The 17416-nt window shown below is 34.2% G+C and overlaps 3 protein-coding genes and 1 pseudogene across 10 annotated transcripts; 1 reads left to right on the forward strand and 3 right to left on the reverse strand.

Moving 5' to 3' along the window:
- Window positions 1–1646: 1646 nt before the first annotated feature.
- Window positions 1647–2720, forward strand: PSAL (photosystem I subunit l). Its single transcript, XM_068632582.2, has 2 exons — window positions 1647–1842; window positions 2059–2720. The coding sequence occupies exons 1-2, from the start codon at window positions 1690–1692 to the stop codon at window positions 2548–2550; spliced, it is 645 nt and encodes a 214-aa protein (XP_068488683.2). The 5' UTR covers window positions 1647–1689; the 3' UTR covers window positions 2551–2720.
- A 149-nt stretch (window positions 2721–2869) lies between these two features.
- Window positions 2870–5130, reverse strand: RIC4 (ROP-interactive CRIB motif-containing protein 4). The gene is made up of 3 exons (XM_068632583.1): window positions 4824–5130; window positions 4020–4169; window positions 2870–3187 (listed from the first exon to the last, which is right to left on the reverse strand). The coding sequence occupies exons 1-3, from the start codon at window positions 4954–4956 to the stop codon at window positions 2970–2972; spliced, it is 501 nt and encodes a 166-aa protein (XP_068488684.1). The 5' UTR covers window positions 4957–5130; the 3' UTR covers window positions 2870–2969.
- A 2385-nt stretch (window positions 5131–7515) lies between these two features.
- LOC150025358 (putative pentatricopeptide repeat-containing protein At3g23330 pseudogene) lies at window positions 7516–11460 on the reverse strand (annotated as a pseudogene). 7 transcript variants are annotated; one of them, XR_016515018.1, is made up of 5 exons: window positions 9005–11460; window positions 8841–8908; window positions 8688–8758; window positions 8063–8271; window positions 7516–7975 (listed from the first exon to the last, which is right to left on the reverse strand). The product of XR_016515018.1 is annotated as a putative pentatricopeptide repeat-containing protein At3g23330 pseudogene, transcript variant X3 (transcript). The 7 variants fall into 7 exon arrangements; XR_016515021.1 differs by having other exon boundaries at window positions 7516–8271; window positions 9005–11420; XR_016515017.1 differs by having other exon boundaries at window positions 7793–8251.
- Window positions 11461–13683: 2223 nt separating this feature from the next.
- On the reverse strand, window positions 13684–17416 carry LOC137826575 (GDT1-like protein 3). The gene is made up of 9 exons (XM_090293494.1): window positions 16906–17416; window positions 16765–16830; window positions 16526–16639; window positions 15970–16068; window positions 15716–15788; window positions 15047–15135; window positions 14465–14548; window positions 14321–14380; window positions 13684–14187 (listed from the first exon to the last, which is right to left on the reverse strand). The coding sequence occupies exons 1-9, from the start codon at window positions 16999–17001 to the stop codon at window positions 13999–14001; spliced, it is 870 nt and encodes a 289-aa protein (XP_090149620.1). The 5' UTR covers window positions 17002–17416; the 3' UTR covers window positions 13684–13998.

The following is a 17416-nucleotide window of genomic DNA, read 5'->3' on the forward strand; positions in this document are numbered from 1 at the left end:
ATATATGATATATGGTGTCAGAAAATTGATCACAAAATCGTACTAACATAGATCCATAAATCATAAAGGCTCAACTCATCCCTATACATAAGTTAAGTAATGTCATACAAATGTACACATTTATTATACTCAACTATTCCATCAGAAGACATTTGGCAAGTACCCCTAAAATCAAAAACCAAAATCCCCTAATGAACAACGCCAACACATAGTTAGGGTTGGAGCTTTCCTAGATCCAATAGAAACACATTTAATTAATAATAAAATACACAAAATATATTATAAAATACTACCACCCATATATTCACCCCCTCTTTTATGTAAAATAATAATAATAAATGAAATTTCTTTATCCACTGTAATAGTTTTTTTTTCTCTCTAAATCCCCGTAAATATGAAAACCTCTATTTTATCTTTTTGGTTTATGAAAAAATATTTTTGAACTGTGTAATTTTTTATTTTTAGTAATGTAGAAGTTAATTTTAACTTTTGGATTGTAATATCAAAAGTATTTTTTTGATAAAAAACTTTTGAATTGTACAAATTCAAAAATATTTTTTATTTATGTTATGCAAAACTTAGAAGTTATTATATTTTTTTTATGATAAAAACTTTCAAATTACATAGTTATTTTTCATTAAAAATAATAGATTGTATAATCTATAAATGTTTTATTTGTATAATCTAAAAGTTTTGTGAATTGCATAATTAGATTTGTCTTTGAAATTACACAGTTCGTAATAATTTCTTCCTCAAGCCTATTCATAGCGCAATATATAAACAAGGGTGAAGTGAAGGCAAGGGGATGGTGGGGTAAAGGAAGACAATATAGTCTCTTAACCACTTCATGGGTGTGCACATTAAAACCATAGAACTACAAAAAGAAATGCCCAAATAAAAAATTATAGTTTGTTGGCCTGTGAAGTGTTGATGGGTTGAAAGAAGCATGAAGTGGGGCCACTGGATTGTTATTCTCTTATTTCCATAAATTTTGGTATTCCAAAAATTGTCAATTTTATAATATTTTGGATTATGTAATTTAGAAGTTTTTTTTTCAAATTCATAATTACTTTTTGGATTACATAATTCGGAAGTCTTTTTTTAGATACATGATTAGTTTCTAGATTACATAATCCAAAAGTTTTTTTTAATATGAGATTAGTTTCTGGATTATGTAATCCGAAAACCTTTTTTCAAATACTTGTCTGGATTACATAATCCATATACTACTCTCAGCCTTCCAAATTATATAACTCATAATACTATTTTTTAAAAATATATTCCAAATTACATAATCCGTAAGCCATTTTCGTATTCGAGATTAACTTTTGGATTATGTAATCCAGAATATGGAAGCAACACAAAAAGGATAAAAAAGTATTTTCATGTTTTGTACAGAGTGAGAGAAGAACATTTGGAGGTGCAGGAAGAAATAGTGAGTGGGGCTTGATGGTGGGCTTAGGATCCAAAAGAGACAACGAGGAAATAAAAATATCAATTGAAGAGGGAGAGGTTGGATTTTGGATAAGGGATAAGGTTTTGATATGCATATCAACCAATGGGATGAAAGGGTCTTCAACAGCCACAACCTTCATCTTGCAGAGAGAGATGGAACTACTTAGCCACTTCACTTCCTCCACTGGGACACTCTCTGTAGTTCCATCTCTCTCTCTCTCTGGAAAGCCCATCATGGCAGCTTCTTCTCCAATGGCAAGCCAGCTCAAGTCCACCTTCACTAGGACTCTTGTCTCCCCCAAGGGCCTCTCTGCCTCTTCTCCACTCCCACTCTTCCCTTCCAGAAGGCACTCCACCTTCACTGTTAAGGCCATCCAATCAGACAAGGTACTCTCTTTGCCTTCTCCTCAACATATATATATATATATATATATATATATTCATCTTTCATAACATGTTTTGTTTATTACAATACATTCATTTTTAGTTCATTTAATCCAAATATGATATAGAGAAAGTAAATGTGATGTTAGTTAAAAGAAAATGTGAAGAAGAAGTGATTGATGGTGTTTATGGATTTGGTGAATGCACATTTTGTGGCAGCCCACGTATCAAGTCATTCAGCCCATCAACGGTGACCCATTCATCGGAAGTCTCGAAACCCCAGTTACATCCAGCCCACTGATAGCCTGGTACCTGTCCAACCTCCCCGCTTACAGGACCGCAGTCAGCCCACTACTCAGAGGCATCGAAGTGGGCCTGGCCCACGGTTACCTCCTCGTCGGCCCATTCGTGAAGGCCGGCCCTCTCAGGAACACCGAGTTCGCGGGCGCAGCGGGCTCGCTCGCAGCCGGTGGGCTTGTGGCGATCCTGAGCATCTGCCTCACAATCTATGGGATCTCATCCTTCAATGAAGGAGACACATCCACGGCCCCATCACTCACCTTAACGGGCCGCAAGAAGCAGCCCGATCAGCTCCAGACTTCTGATGGGTGGGCCAAGTTCACCGGGGGCTTCTTCTTCGGAGGCATTTCGGGTGTTATTTGGGCCTACTTCCTCCTCTACGTCTTGGACCTTCCTTACTACATCAAGTGATTTGCTTCTCCCTTTTTTATTCCTTTCTATGAATGGAGGGTTATTTTATCTGTGCAATAGAGATGGATGTAAATGTTTATGTATTCTATGACTCTCAACATGTTACAAATGCTAAATTCTCCCTCCTCTTCTTCCCATCTCTTCAATACAATTTCTGAATTTCATCTTCATTATTAGTATATATGCATGAAGAAACCCTACCCTGTTATAGGATTCAGCAAATTATTAAAATGAATTAGGATTAGTTCTTGGTAATAGGTTTATATGTATTTAATTATACATTTAAGTAGAAGCTTAACCATGACTAATAACAACAAAGTACATTGAACTCACCAAAATATATATATTCTGAACAATTAATACATGAACTCACATTTTTCTAGTTTGACATATAGCAATATTCTTAAAGGGAATGAATACTAATTAGGAGATGATGATGTTTGAAGTTTTGGGTGTTGGTGGTGTGAAGATTGAGATGATATAGAGAGGAGTTGTGGTGGAATGAGAGGATCCCATCCTCTAATGGGGTCAGCAGAAGTTGCAATGCCATCCCAACCAATGTGTGTCACATGCTGCACATCTGTTGGACACCCTATTTCCATGTCCATTTCCACTTCTTCATACTCATCTTTCTCCACTGCACACACACAAATCTTATCAAGATAACTTTTTAATAAAATTATTAGTTAAATATATTTTTCCTCTCTTTAGTTCTATATAAATTTGATTTTTCGTTATTAGTTCAAGTTTTAGAACTTTTGAATATTTGTTGTAAAGAAAAATAATGAATTTTTATAAAAATTTTAAATGACAAACAAATTTCTAATTCACGACTAATAGTTCATTAAAAAAAACATAAAATAGAAACCAATTTTAGAGACAAGAAACAATTAGTTGTTATAGTAACTAAATTAGAGACAATTTTAGAAACTAAAAAAAAATTGGTTTCTAAATTAGTTTCTATTATTGTTAAATGGTTTCTAAATTGTTATCTAATTAGCTACCAAAGTTTTAACTACCAATTATTTAGTTTTTCTAAATTTGGTAAAACCTTGATTGTTAATTAGATATCAATTTAGAAACCATTTAACAACAATATAAACTAATTTAGAACCAAAATTTGTTTAGTCTCTAAAATAGTCTCTAATTTAATTATTATAACAACTAATTTTTTTTTATCTAAAAATTAGTTTCTATTTTATGATTTTCTTGTAGTGGTTGATGGAAAGAGTTCATCCTAAAAATTCATTTGTTAATAGTCAATGAGTAGCATGACTCATTTCAATAGTTTTCTTATTACAAAATTCAGAAAGTTTAAGTTTCAACTATAAAAAAAAACCAGAGACATTTAATCCTAAAATGATTGAATCAATACTTATTTCAAAACTCGTTGACGGAACACAAAAATTTCTCTCATGAACTTAAATCCACACGTAAATGATAAGGTGGTATAAAACGAAATTACCCACCAAAGAACTGAGAGAAATTCTTGAAACCCTTGAAGAGCCTATTGAAGCCATTGGACAGGTTAGCCTTTGGAACAGCGTCTAGCAGCCTCAACGAGTTCTTCATGCTTTCACCAGACAAACTCTCCGAATCCTCAACACCTTTTGCTCCTTCTACACTCCTCTCGTATCATTCAATTACACAAACCAGACAATTAATAAGATGCAAATCAAGCCATCAAATTTCTACATCACATAACTTGTTCAACACTATTTTGAAAAATGTTCAAGACTTGTGGTATATGCTAACGAATAACAGTTAGTCCAATATGATTTGGCTAATGAAATTCATCTATCATACGTTGAAATTCAAAAACTGTTGAGAAAAATCAGAACAGATTCTGTCTCTTTGGTGTAGATATAAAATGGTTTATTTGGTATAGATACAAATTGAACAATTGCGTAAGCAATAAACAGATAATAGAAAATAGAGCAAAAGAGGACAAATTTCCTCAACTTTGAAAAGTAAAACCCACGGTTCTTAGTCCAGAAGACGTCTTCCCTATGAAAGTATGATTACAACATTGGTTTCTTTCACTTTGTGAGGATAACACTTAATCTCACCAAATAAGAATGAAATACAATATTTCTTTAGCATCTCATTAAGATTTATAATTTCACACTATAATGAGTATTTATTATCTCATTTCTCTCTATGTTGCTCTTCTCCCTTGTCATAAAGTTAATCCAATGTGATTTGGCTATAGAAAGTTGAAATTCAAAAACAAACAAAAATAGTAAAATTAATTGAGTGAGAGAGAGAGAGACTTATTGTAGGAGGTGATGAACTGGTGTGTGGTTTTGATCTTCTTGAGTGAGGAAGACCAACAGCAACAGTGGCCTCAGAGATGCAACCAGCAGAGAAAGGAAGAATAACAAGCCTTTCCATTTTTTGTCTCATTGTTTGTTGGATCAATGTGTTAGAGCAAGAAAACAAGAATATGCAACCTTTGAGCTTAGATTTGACAAGTACAATATATAGGCATATAGGTACCCTAGTTGTTGTTATAATACAATAATGAGGCACACCACAATGTCTCTCTCTTCCTTAAATTCAATTTGTTCTCAACATCTTATTATTACGTATAGAAAGTCAAGCTTCATCTTATAAACAAATCCGTTTGGTGAATGAAAGGGACATACACACACATACGCAAGATTTAGATATGTGTGCATATGTTTATTTTGTTTACACTTTTTTTAACAAAAAATGTTGCATCATATGCAATGTATTGATCCATCCCTCCACTTTATGTGTCTCTAACGAACATCACCTTCAAAAAGTTGGTTTGGTTGAGTAGTGAGTGGCTAAAGTGAAATGAAACCCTATTAAGTGCTCCTCATGGACTCTCTTCTACAATAAGTCACCAATCATATCTTTTTGTTTTAGTTGTTGTATTGCAAGAAAATGAAACAAAAGGGTATTATGTATCCATGTTTTTTTGATTACTTGTTTTGGACTCGATCTAGAAGTAGTGATTCCGAAGCATAGGTTCCAATGAATCTTGAAGTGGTGGCGATGGAGACCAAATTTGATATTTCTTGAATGCAAAGAAGAATGGCATCATTGATTGTAAGAATTGAAAGTGGGTTTGTCCAAGGCAGGTTGAGTTGTCTGTCTTCCTACTAAATTTGATGTGAGTTCATTAACGGAAGCTTAGCAACTTAATCAATTCTTACTTAGGGATGAAATTATGTCACCACCTTACCTATATTAAACTTTCTTCAAGTTTAACTCATTTACAAAATCAGTTCAAAGTTAAGTTTATTCACTAAGAAGTTTAAAGTGAAGGTTTGGTCTTTAATTTATTCAAAAACTCGATGTACGTCGTTTTTTTTATCTTAATTGGTGTTTGAATCCCTTGACTTACATTAGATTTGTTTGTTGATGCTTTTGTTGTCATTTTGTTTAGTTTGTATCTTTCGTTCTATCTATTAGGAAGGTGTTTCTTGGAAGAAAGAAGATGGAAAAAACTCAATTTGTATGAGGGTTGGATCACCCTGAAGTTATTCATATTTATTAATTATTTATTGTCGATAAAAAAATTCACTAAAAAGAAAATATTAAACCCAACTGAGTTATGTTAATAATATAATAATTTATTCCATTAAATTTATTATATAACTTTAAATTGGTGTGCATGGTTTATTTAAAATATTAGGAGCATTAGCTTACGTTAAAGGCTTACTATGCCGAATAAAATAAAATAAGAAAACATAGTACAAAGTTTTAAACAAAAGTTAAAAAAAAGGTCATACGCTTGGAAAAAAAGTCTCCGTCACATAAATAGCTAAGACAAGTCTTAGATTTGAGATTTAAGTGTGACCTATTTAAGATAAAGTATAGCTTGACTTATCTCATTTTTACCCTTACACATTTATTTTTTATGAAAGCTATTGAGTCACATTTTTAATGAAAGATGTGACCTATCTTGTAATCATCATTCAATAATTTAATCAAATTAGCTTAAGAAATTAATAATTAGATTAAATAAGTGAGACCCAAAAAAAAAATGATGTATGTGTCATTTTGCTTTTAATTATTATGTAAATATATTATTAGGCACAAGTGTCTTTACAACACATTTTTCTTTTTCTTGTATTTTTTTTCATTCTCTTTGCAAATAACTTAAAAATCTACTTGACCGCACCAATCACTCAACAGATGAATACGAATCATTCAGCAGATGAATGTAGATTAATTTAGAATTTAAGGTTTAGATTTTATAATTTATGACGAATTACCATGTACCAGTTCTATCTAAGGATTTTATACTAAAATAATATATTTTTATTTAGAAATTTCGATTTTAGGTCAAAGAAAATTTATTTTATAAAAATAGGTAAGTCGTACTCAAATACAATTTCAAAGTGAAAATCATATCTATAAATATGACTTCATAGTTTTTCTATCAAAAAATCATATGAATACGATTTACTCTCTGAAGTCATGTCCATAGAATACAACTTCACAATTTTCATAAAATAAATTTTATTACCCAAAATCATAATTTATAGAAAAAAAAAATACACTATGATGCAAATCTAAATGAGAAAACTACTGGTCTAACGAATTCATATTCATGGTAGTAACGAAGATACTTACAGTTCACAAAGATGAAACTGTCCCTGTAATGTGATTTAAAGCCTTAAAAAACTAATGGTTATCTTATTGTTATCTCTATCTGAACCAATAATATTGTTCATTTTGTCTGTGATTGGTGCTAATCGGTAAAAAACAAAATGATGCGTCCATATAGTATAACAGAGAATTAACTTACCTATAGCCTATAGGAGACAAAAAGTATCAAGTGAGTGGTTCTTAAGCTGTGTCTCACCTATAACGACCACAACAACTTGAACAATAAAACACGATCAAGTCCTTTTCTACATTGCCTTTTTCCCGTAAGATGCAATGTTGATTAGTACAGAAGTTAAATCATGCACAACCACGCATTCATAAAACGAATTACCCATATAATTTATTTATTTGCTAACCAAAACATGAGGAAGAAAATATCAGTGCTGTTTCTTCTGTTTGAAATTATTAATTGCACTAACTACTACATTTTCATTTGCTTCAACTCAATGTCTCCAATTCAACAACTGGTTCCGTCAGTTCTACCAGAAATTGCCATTTTTGTGGAACGGAACAACGCTACTCAAGATTTTCTGATGTTAAGAACTAGATTGTGCATATATTGCTATTACAGAATAAATTGCTAAGTCACCGAGCATCAAAGAAATTCCAATTTGCAGAATTATCAATACAAAAAAAAATGCATTGTGATTTGCATGATTATAGCAAATATGAGAATAGTGCAAGTGATAACTAAAGTGCTATTGGCCTATATAGAAGCTACAAAACCAGAACCTAGATAACTAACGAATTGTGCCAGAGCTTCCTTGATGTACAAGACCTTGAGTATCAAGATTCAGAGTTAGGTGAGTCCTCTGTGAGAATATAAAAAAGATAAAACAGGATAGGCAAGTCTAAAAGGCTTTACCTTTCATCAAGTGGGCAGTAAGGGTTGCTTAACATGCTGGATTGAACAACGCAGACAAAAGGGGCTTAGATTCAGTCCCTGCTCATGGTCTTCCATTAGTAGGTCATCTATAAGTATCAGTGTATATTCTTGCTTAGGTTTGTGCCATGCAGCCTCCCCTCCCTGCTAAATTTTGTTCCTCCAAACAAACTTCAAAGTTGATTACTGAGCTGGACAAAGGTGGCAAATACAAGAGATCTGAAGTACTAGTACATCAAACACTGAAGCCATTCCAATAGCAATGATTTATTTTTGTCAGTTTGTGACATATAAAGCTAGTAATTGGGAGTTTTGGAAGTTCCACAAATTTTTATGAAACAAATATGACCTGAACCCATAAGTTGCTTCAACATGTTACTTGCGTTGGCAAATTTTTCATGTTTAATTGATTATGATTTTACGCTACTTAGTACTGAATTAAACACTTCTTGCAATATAATTTCCCTCTATTTTCCTAAAACATTTCCTACTGTTCTTATTTTTCAAATTTCATATATTTTCTTTTTAATTTTGGGTAGACTAGACAGGATATTAGAATATAAATTTCATGAGTTTCATCTGATCTAATGCTCTACATCATCAGTACCTTCCATAGGCATATGGAGGATGAAACATCATAAAAGACATCAGGATTGAAATGATTGGTCAGTCTAACATCTGGTAACAAAATCAATATACAAGTTAGAATCTTACAATAAAAAAAGTAGTAAAAAAATATGAACCAAAAATTTTATGTAACCTGGAACCCAATGTCTCAGAATATTCCCCGCTGTCTTTTTCACTCCGTTGCAACAAGGCTCATATGCACTGATAGATGTACATATCACAAATAAAAATATCATGACTGGTTTCAGAACATCAACACTATATCGTAGACTTGATAATAGTAATTATATGTTTTACCTATGTCAATGTCACCAATAATCTTCACAAGAGCAACTACCATGCTTAAAATGATGGTACCTACGAATATCTCTTACAATTATTTCACGATCTAGAAGCTGAGAAGCATATTTAATGAAGTTATGGCAATCGGTACAAATGCGGAGGTTCTTTATAATTCGGATTGGGATCCCATTGGTAGTGTTAATGATGCCAAAGACTACTGCAATCTTTTCACTGTGATGACTAATAAGTAGTTCTCCTTGCTCTTCTTCTACATCCTGCATGACCAGTTTGGCATCAAGGGAATACCCAATTTCCTTCAACCTTCCGATTAAAGTGTCCAGATATGAGTATATCTCCTTGTCTTGATGGTGAGACCTATCTCCCATGACAAAAGTGTGGATTTGATCCTTTAGTTGAATCCAAGATTGACCAGGCTGCTTCTTGACTCCTCTTTGATGCATTAAACTCCTTACCCTAGCAGCTTCGTTCCATCTATGGTTAGAAGCACACATATTTGATAGTAAAACGTAGGCTCCTGGATCAGATGGTGCAACTTGAAGCAGCATATCAGAAACCCACTTTCCTATTTCAACATTTTTGTGAAGTCGACAAGATGATAAAAATGATTTCCACACAGAAGTCAAGTGAGAGAGACCATTTTCAAAAATGAAGTTCTTTGTCTCGGTTAAGCAACCTGCTCGACCATAAAGATCAACCATAGAAGTGCAGTGTTCAACTCCAGGATTGATGCAATAAGCATCTTTCATCATCCTAAAATATCTACAACCTTCATCAAGCAGCCCAGCATGGCTGCATGCATTTAAAACCCCTAGAAAAGTAACCTCATTTGGCATAATACCCTGATTCAACATTTCTTCAAATAGACTAATTGCCTGCCTTCCTTGACCCTGTAGCGAACAGCCAGATATCATTGAAGTCCACAAGATAACGTTTGGTTTATTGACTTGTCTGAAAATCATCCATGCATCATCCAAGCTACCACATTTAGAATACATATCAATTAATGAAGAGCCAACATAAGCATCTATTCTGTGTCCAATTTTCTGAACGTAGGCATGTATATGCCTTCCAAAATCCAAAATTCCAGCATTTGCACAAGCAGAAATAACAGTTGTAACAGTTCGAATATCCACTACAACCAGTTCACGAACCATTAACCTGAAAGCTTTTATACCATCTTCATACTTTCCATTCCAAACATAACCAGAAACCATTGAACCCCATGAAACTATTCCTGCCTCTGGTTCCTTGCTAGTAACTCCAACATCCCCTTTTCTACGGAAATCCAGAGGAACATCTCTGAGAATTATAGATGCCTTATCCATTCTCCCACACTTACAATACATTTCTACAAGTGAACTCCTTGTAAAACCATCACTATCGAAGCCACGTTTTAAGACCATCCCATGGAGTTGTCTCCCAAGCTCCACAACTGATAAAGAGGAAGCCAAAATAAGAGCTATGGAGAAAGTGACAGCAGAAAACCCAATACCATATTCCACCATACTATAGAGTTGTTCCAATGCCCGTCTTTCACAACCACATTGCATCAACCCATCCACGATCGTATTCCAACTCACAACATCCTTACAAGGCAATTTCCTGAACATGTCAAGAGACTTCTCCACATCTCCAACACGCAGATACGCACCTATCATTATATTCCATGAAACGACATCCTTTTCATCCATCAACTCAAACAACCTTTCCGCATATTGAAAAGCCTTACATTTCAAGTAAACATCAAGAACAGAGTTCCCCAGCACGACATCTACATCAACCCCGTTTCTGAGCATCCATGCGTGAACTCCCTTGCCCAATTGAAGGTTGTTGTCAAACGAACAACACTTGAAGACACTGGACAAGGTGTATTGGTTTGGGCAGGCACCCTTTGCCTGCATTCCTCTGAAAAGGTTAAAGACCATTTCCGAAGAGCCGGCTCTGGCAAAACCTGATATAAGGATGGTCCATGTGTGAGTGTTTTTGTGGGGAATTTCATCAAACAGCTTCTGGGCATGACCCATGTTGTAGGATTTCACATACAGACTTAAAAGATGGTTAGCCGAGTTCAAAGTTTGAAAAGAACCATTCTTGACGGAGAGGGCATGAAGGGTACCCGGTGGTGGTGTACCATTGGATATGGTGGAATGAAATAAGGAACATGATGGGCGGCAACGAGGGTGAAATGGGGTGGTAGTTGTAATGCGATAATTGGTCACTGAAACTAGATAAACATTGTTGGCATATATCCGAAAACATGATCCAAGACCCATAAAAATAAGTGTTGCCACCCAATCTAAAGCCCTTTGTAAAGCTCATGCGTTGAAACAAATTTCACTTTCATATTTGTATGGTTCGTATGACTTAGAACTTCTCAAACGAATGTTTCAGTTCATAAGAAATAACACCACGACCGAGTTTATCCAAAAGAATTTCTATATGAGGAAAAAAGTTATAAGGTAATGCAACTTAAAAATAAAAGTTAAAACATAACTTGTACAAAATAATTTATATATACACTAATGTTAGCTTTTGCTCTGGAGAAGTTAATTTTAACTTGTTTTTCTACTTTTTTCTCATGAAAAAAATTATACAAGAATTTAATCTATTTAAATAATTGTGTTACTTGCATTTTATCATAATCCAATTATTATACCTATATTTTTTAGTTGTTAAGGAGTGAATACTTTTTTTGATATAATGAAGATAGTAAATTAGCATTCATATGCTTACATACAATAGCATAGATATAAAATCATCTAACTTTAATGTAGAGTAATATCCACATATATATCCTTTTTATGAATTAACATTATTACAAAGAAGTTTTAATCAAAATATAAATGAGCAAGTTATTATCATATTAAAAAAAATCATCCCAATAACTCTAATTTGATGCTTATTCATTGTTTTTTTATTAAAATTATTGATAAATATGAAATAGTTGAATAGTTTGTTAGATACACATGAGAACTACTTGTCCCACAGAAAAATACCTAGTCCAAAATATTTTCACAAAAACAACTTTGAAAAGAACATGAAGAAATTATTTATATATAATGCAAACAAATACTAACATAAAAAAGAGTATAAATATAATTTTTTTTTTTAAATTGGTTTATCCCAACACCAAGTTATATCATATTATTTTTGCCAATATTTAAGGAGTTTTGTTAATCACAGCGAAATACAAACAACTTAAACTCCCCATGAGTTTAAGATTCCAAATATTCTTTTTCGTTAAGTCATTTATGACTTTCACAAACTAATAAAATTTGGTAAAAATTCAGAATGGATTTACAACCAATTTTAATGCTTTAAGTGATTAGAGCTGTTGAGTGTACAATGCAAAATAATTTCGCTATTGACTGTCTATCTGAAAAAGTCACCCAATATTGATAAATGTTCAATACTTTTCTGCTATTCACTTCATCATTGTTTCATATTTCCTCATATTTATAAGCGATCAAATAGAGTATCTTCATTGAGATAAACATATTGAATACTATTGTTACTTCTAGCTTGGGTCAATTGTTTCTAGAACAATCAAAGTGTGATCTTCGATATTACTTCTATTGTTGGTGACTAGAAAATGGTGAGCATCTTTGCAAAGCATGTTACCATTTTGCATAATTGTACTTTCTAGCTCACTAGAAAGTCAAGTGATATTCTTCCTTAAAAGATAATAGCAAAAGGGTGCTTGTTGCAACATAAAAAAAAAGTGTTAGTTTGTTGCAACCTCTGTTTTTTCATCTTGGACAATCAATCACATATTGGATGGAAGCTTGTGTTTTTTTTAGCATATTCATTATATTGAACATGAGTTTGTTCTTTGCAAATCTTCATACGAAATAGTGTATATTTGACATTTTGGATGTTAATTTATAAAGCTTGTATGCAAACTCCATAACATAATTAGAAAATTTAAATTTATATAATTTATTAACATCAAAACCTAGGGTAGTCATCCAACACGACTCGTTCATATTCTAATATCTCGATCCCTTTAATATTATTGATCTCTCAACACTAGAAGGTGAAGATGGTACTGAACTGTAATGAAAATATGAAAATCGTTACCCATGTCCCATAGATGATACGTTGATAACAACTAGACTAGCATAGGACTTGCCAAGTACTAATATTTGTATGTTGTAATTGTTGGGTCTTCAACGTTGGAAGAAAAGGCTTATATGACTCAATTGCTAGAATGTTTGGTACTACACTTGACACTGGTGCAAGAATGAGATCCATTAGTCCTAGAGGTAGTGTTACAACATCTTAAAGTATGGGAAAGAACTCTCCTAATCTGACTGAATGTAAAGTTGATACTGGACGAAATATTATCATCTATAGAATGCTAATATGAAGATCAAGGTTAGCCTCTAAATGATATACTCTAACAAAGGACCAATCAATTTTGGTGGATATCTTGATTGGAACATAAGTTATCTTTAAGAAGTATCACATGCAATCATAAACAAAAATCAGAAAGTAATAACGGCAACCAAGAATAAACTTTAAAAAAAAGGACATCGAGAGAATACAACAAGAAACTAACTGCCGACTACTTCGAACCACTAGTGGGTTATCCATCCTTCAAATAATAGTAAGCCGCTCACGGCAGAAAACATTATCCTTACTATAAGCAATAAACCATTAGTCGATAGTCAAAATCCAAAATTAGGTGTCCATCAATCATTCAATCTCATGCTCAAAGTTAACCCGCACAAAAGTGGGCCAATTGTGAAGGCACCATGAAAAGAGAGTGAGAACAATGGCTATCTATGTACTACTGTGAGGAGACAAAAACGTAACATATTTTACAAAAAAGAATTGGAATCAAAATCTCATGTTCCAGTTAGTATCGAGCTTTCCTAGGGAACAAGTACAACAAAATCTACAATTGAGACAACTGTGTTGAGAAATAAAGCGGGATAAAAAGGCCACAGGCCATTACGAATGAGATTAATATGCACTTATATTAATCATAGAGGCGGATAAAAGTATGAAGATACGGAAAAGCCGAGGAAGAGTAAGCCACCAACAGTAGCTACTGAGCGTTGGGAAATTTTAGATGCCAGCATGCTTCCTCCCACCACTGCCAGCGAGGTACAGATGGTGTGACCTATAGAGGCCCCAACTGCTACTCCCAGTGCATTTTTGTGGGTCGCCAGCTGCAGAAGGAAATTAAAGGACATGAAAAATGTAGGGGGAAAGACTACTAATGTTGCCCACAAAACCTAAGACATAAAATTAATCACGAAAACATGAAATGTTCAGTGATCTACAGGGCACCAGTTATCTTACTGCAATTGTTGCTATCTGGCTACGATCACCCCACTCAGCAAGGAATGTTAAAATAAAGGACTGCATAAAAATAAGATGGCGTTACACGTGTAAATGTGATTATTGTCAGTCAAATAATTGATGTAAAGCAAAAAGTGTACTCGCCTCCAAAAAAATTGGTGTACAAAATCTTGAAAAGAAACGCCGAACTGAAGTTTTCCCTTGTCCGCCTTCCAGTTTTTCTTCAACCTAGTTAACAAGAAGAATAATTCTTAGCATGTTCCAAATTTGACCAGATAGTCTTTTTTTTATAAAAAAAAACTGAACCAATTAATACATCAAATATAGAATCCCTGCCAGCTGCAGCAAGTTTACAGTTAAATAATTGAGCTTCCCTCCCCATGGCAAGTGCCAGGGTAAACTACAATTTAGAAAAAAACAAAAGCAGCAAAGAAACTAACTTATGTGAAGGTGTTTCCTCTTAGCAATATTTAACATGACAAGACAAGTGCTAGCAAGACACACGAATACACATCTTTCAACACATTCCCTTAGTTGAAATTTATTGAAAACTACAAAATCATGAGTAAAATTCATTAAAAAAGGAGTAGACCCAATATAATTTTGTGATTTTCAACAAATTTTAGCCAATTGTAAAAGGTACGTTAGGATAAGTGTTAGAGTGACTCGCTAGCATTTCGGGCCATCATCGGAATTTTCCTATAAAGCCTTAATAAGAAAATATACTTCTTCCATTTCTTTCTTCTGTGAGGATTTTGAATCAGTTGATCTCCATGCAATGTATAGTAACCTTAACCCAAAGAAAGCATAAAGAACTGCAGGTGACAGAAAAGAAATAGAATCAGCCCCATCTTAACAAAAATTGACCTTACACTTATCGTTAAACACAAGATAATGAATAGAAATTTGGAAACTGGTAAATCACTAAGTTATAAATGGCAATCCAAAAACAAATAGCTCGCAAATGGTTGAGTAGCACATAATTTTGACTTATAAAGCCACAAACAAAATTTAATGCGCAAGCTAACTAGAGCTCTAATAGAGTCTATACAAGTAAAAGACACAATATTTGGAATAGACACAAACAGCCAATGGAGCTAAATCCACAATATTTCTTTATACTAAAACCACCAGGAGTTTGAGTGAACCCGAAGGCTAAGCAGGCACAAATGAAATGAAAAAGTTACAACCAACTATTACTTAAGTATGGAAATAAACAGCACCAGACAAGTGCATTCATAGACCCCTAAACCATTTGTAGCTTCTATAACAAATGCAGAGTACAGACTCAAAAACCCTTGTAATTCAAAACAATTACTATGTAACCTTCTTTTTGCGAATTTCACAAACTACGCTAATCAGCTCAGCAGTAAGTATCAAACCGAGAAATTGTACCTGTAGCTGCACTATTTGTATGCTTCCTAGAAATCAAGTTTGGGACAATCCGGCCTAGCCCAGTAGAAAGTACCTAATTGACACGTACAATACTTTAATCCAGATAACATTGACATGAAAAGGAAGAGCACCCAGAAAAGGTGCTTCGTAGATGCAGAAACCATTCCATAACAAATACTATGAAAAAAGCATCCCATGATGAGACAACAAAGCAAAAACACTAAACGTGCAAAGTTAATTACTGTAGCACTTACCGTCATTATAAACAGGGCACTTAGCGCACCAGACAAGACAATTGACTTAGGGTGACGCATAGCCATAAGAGCTGCTATTATAAACGTCTCATCCCCGATCTAGCACACAAAAAATCAGTTAAAGGCATTACTCAAACATAAAAGAGAGGTATCATATGAAACAAGTATTCTTCTTAATGACTTGATCGCTCCTATTTGTCATAATATAGTCAGCTTGGTTAGCATTAGTTAAAGAAAATTTGAGCTCGTTCGCAGCAATATCCATTAGTATCAATTGGTTACGGTCGCACATCAGTTTTCTATCACATACTTCACTCATTCAATCAAGTTTGATTCCAGTTTACTCTCACAACACTCGTCTCCTAAATTCCACTAGCTCTCACAAACCTTCACGAATCTATACAGCTCTATAAAAATAAAACATATAAAAAAAAAACTCTTGTTCTTGAGATCCAGATTAGATCCAGTGAAAATGCTAGACAACACACTAGCTATAAATAATAGTTAGCAAAATCAAACAACGAATGTGAGAACAACGCAGTTTCGTTAAACTAACCTCGCTGACAATGATCATCGATAGACTTGCAAAGAGAGCATCGAAGAGTCCGGGACCGGAGGAGTCTAAGCCAAGAGAAAGGATCGAACCATTATCTATGTCTTTCAACGCAATCTGATCACAGAAAGCACACCAACATTCATTTCCAGTTTCAACGCATTCGATTCAGTTTTCTCCACAATTGAACGTAACGACAAATAACGGTGGAAAAAGAGAGAAGAGAGGCAACGGAAGCTTACTTTGCCGCGGCGACCGAGATCCACAGATCCGCCGAATCCTTCCTTCGCATTCTGCGAGAGAGAATCCTACACATAGAGATGAAACACGTTAGGACCGCGATTCGTGAAAGAAACGCGAAGAACGAAGGACAGGAAGTTGACCTGAGCGAAGGTGTATGATAGGTTGAAGAAGAAGGAGAGGAGAAGGAAAATGCGAAGAGCGGGAAGGATTCTTGGTTTGTTGAAGCTTGGAGCCATTGTGAAGCCGTGACGGTTGGAATTGCGAGGAAGAAGGAAGCCGCGGAGAGAAAAATGACGGAAGATGATTTTGTCGAGAAAGTGGAAAGGGGAATTTGAGTAAAAAGGATGAAAAGTGAGAGGAAGAGAATAGAGATCTCAGTTAGCGGGATCTGGTTTTCGGATCTGAATTATGGAGAGAGTTTGATGCATAGAGATCCTGTTCAGATCTCCGAACATTGAATTCATTTTACTTGGCATTTTATATGTGCTTCAGGTTTTGCGAGTTTCTGCTACTAACGAGGCAAGAACACATAACGCGCTCTTTCCTTTCTCTTTGTCTCTCTCGGGTACTGAAGGCCAAATCCCACTTCGACCAATGCACCTAAAATTTTGACCAAGGGGTTTGTGATTCGGCGCGTTTTAGTGGAAAGTT

This window comes from Phaseolus vulgaris, chromosome 8, assembly GCF_051622355.1.
Source record: "Phaseolus vulgaris cultivar YP4 chromosome 8, ASM5162235v1, whole genome shotgun sequence".
Classification (NCBI taxonomy): Eukaryota; Viridiplantae; Streptophyta; class Magnoliopsida; order Fabales; family Fabaceae; genus Phaseolus; species Phaseolus vulgaris.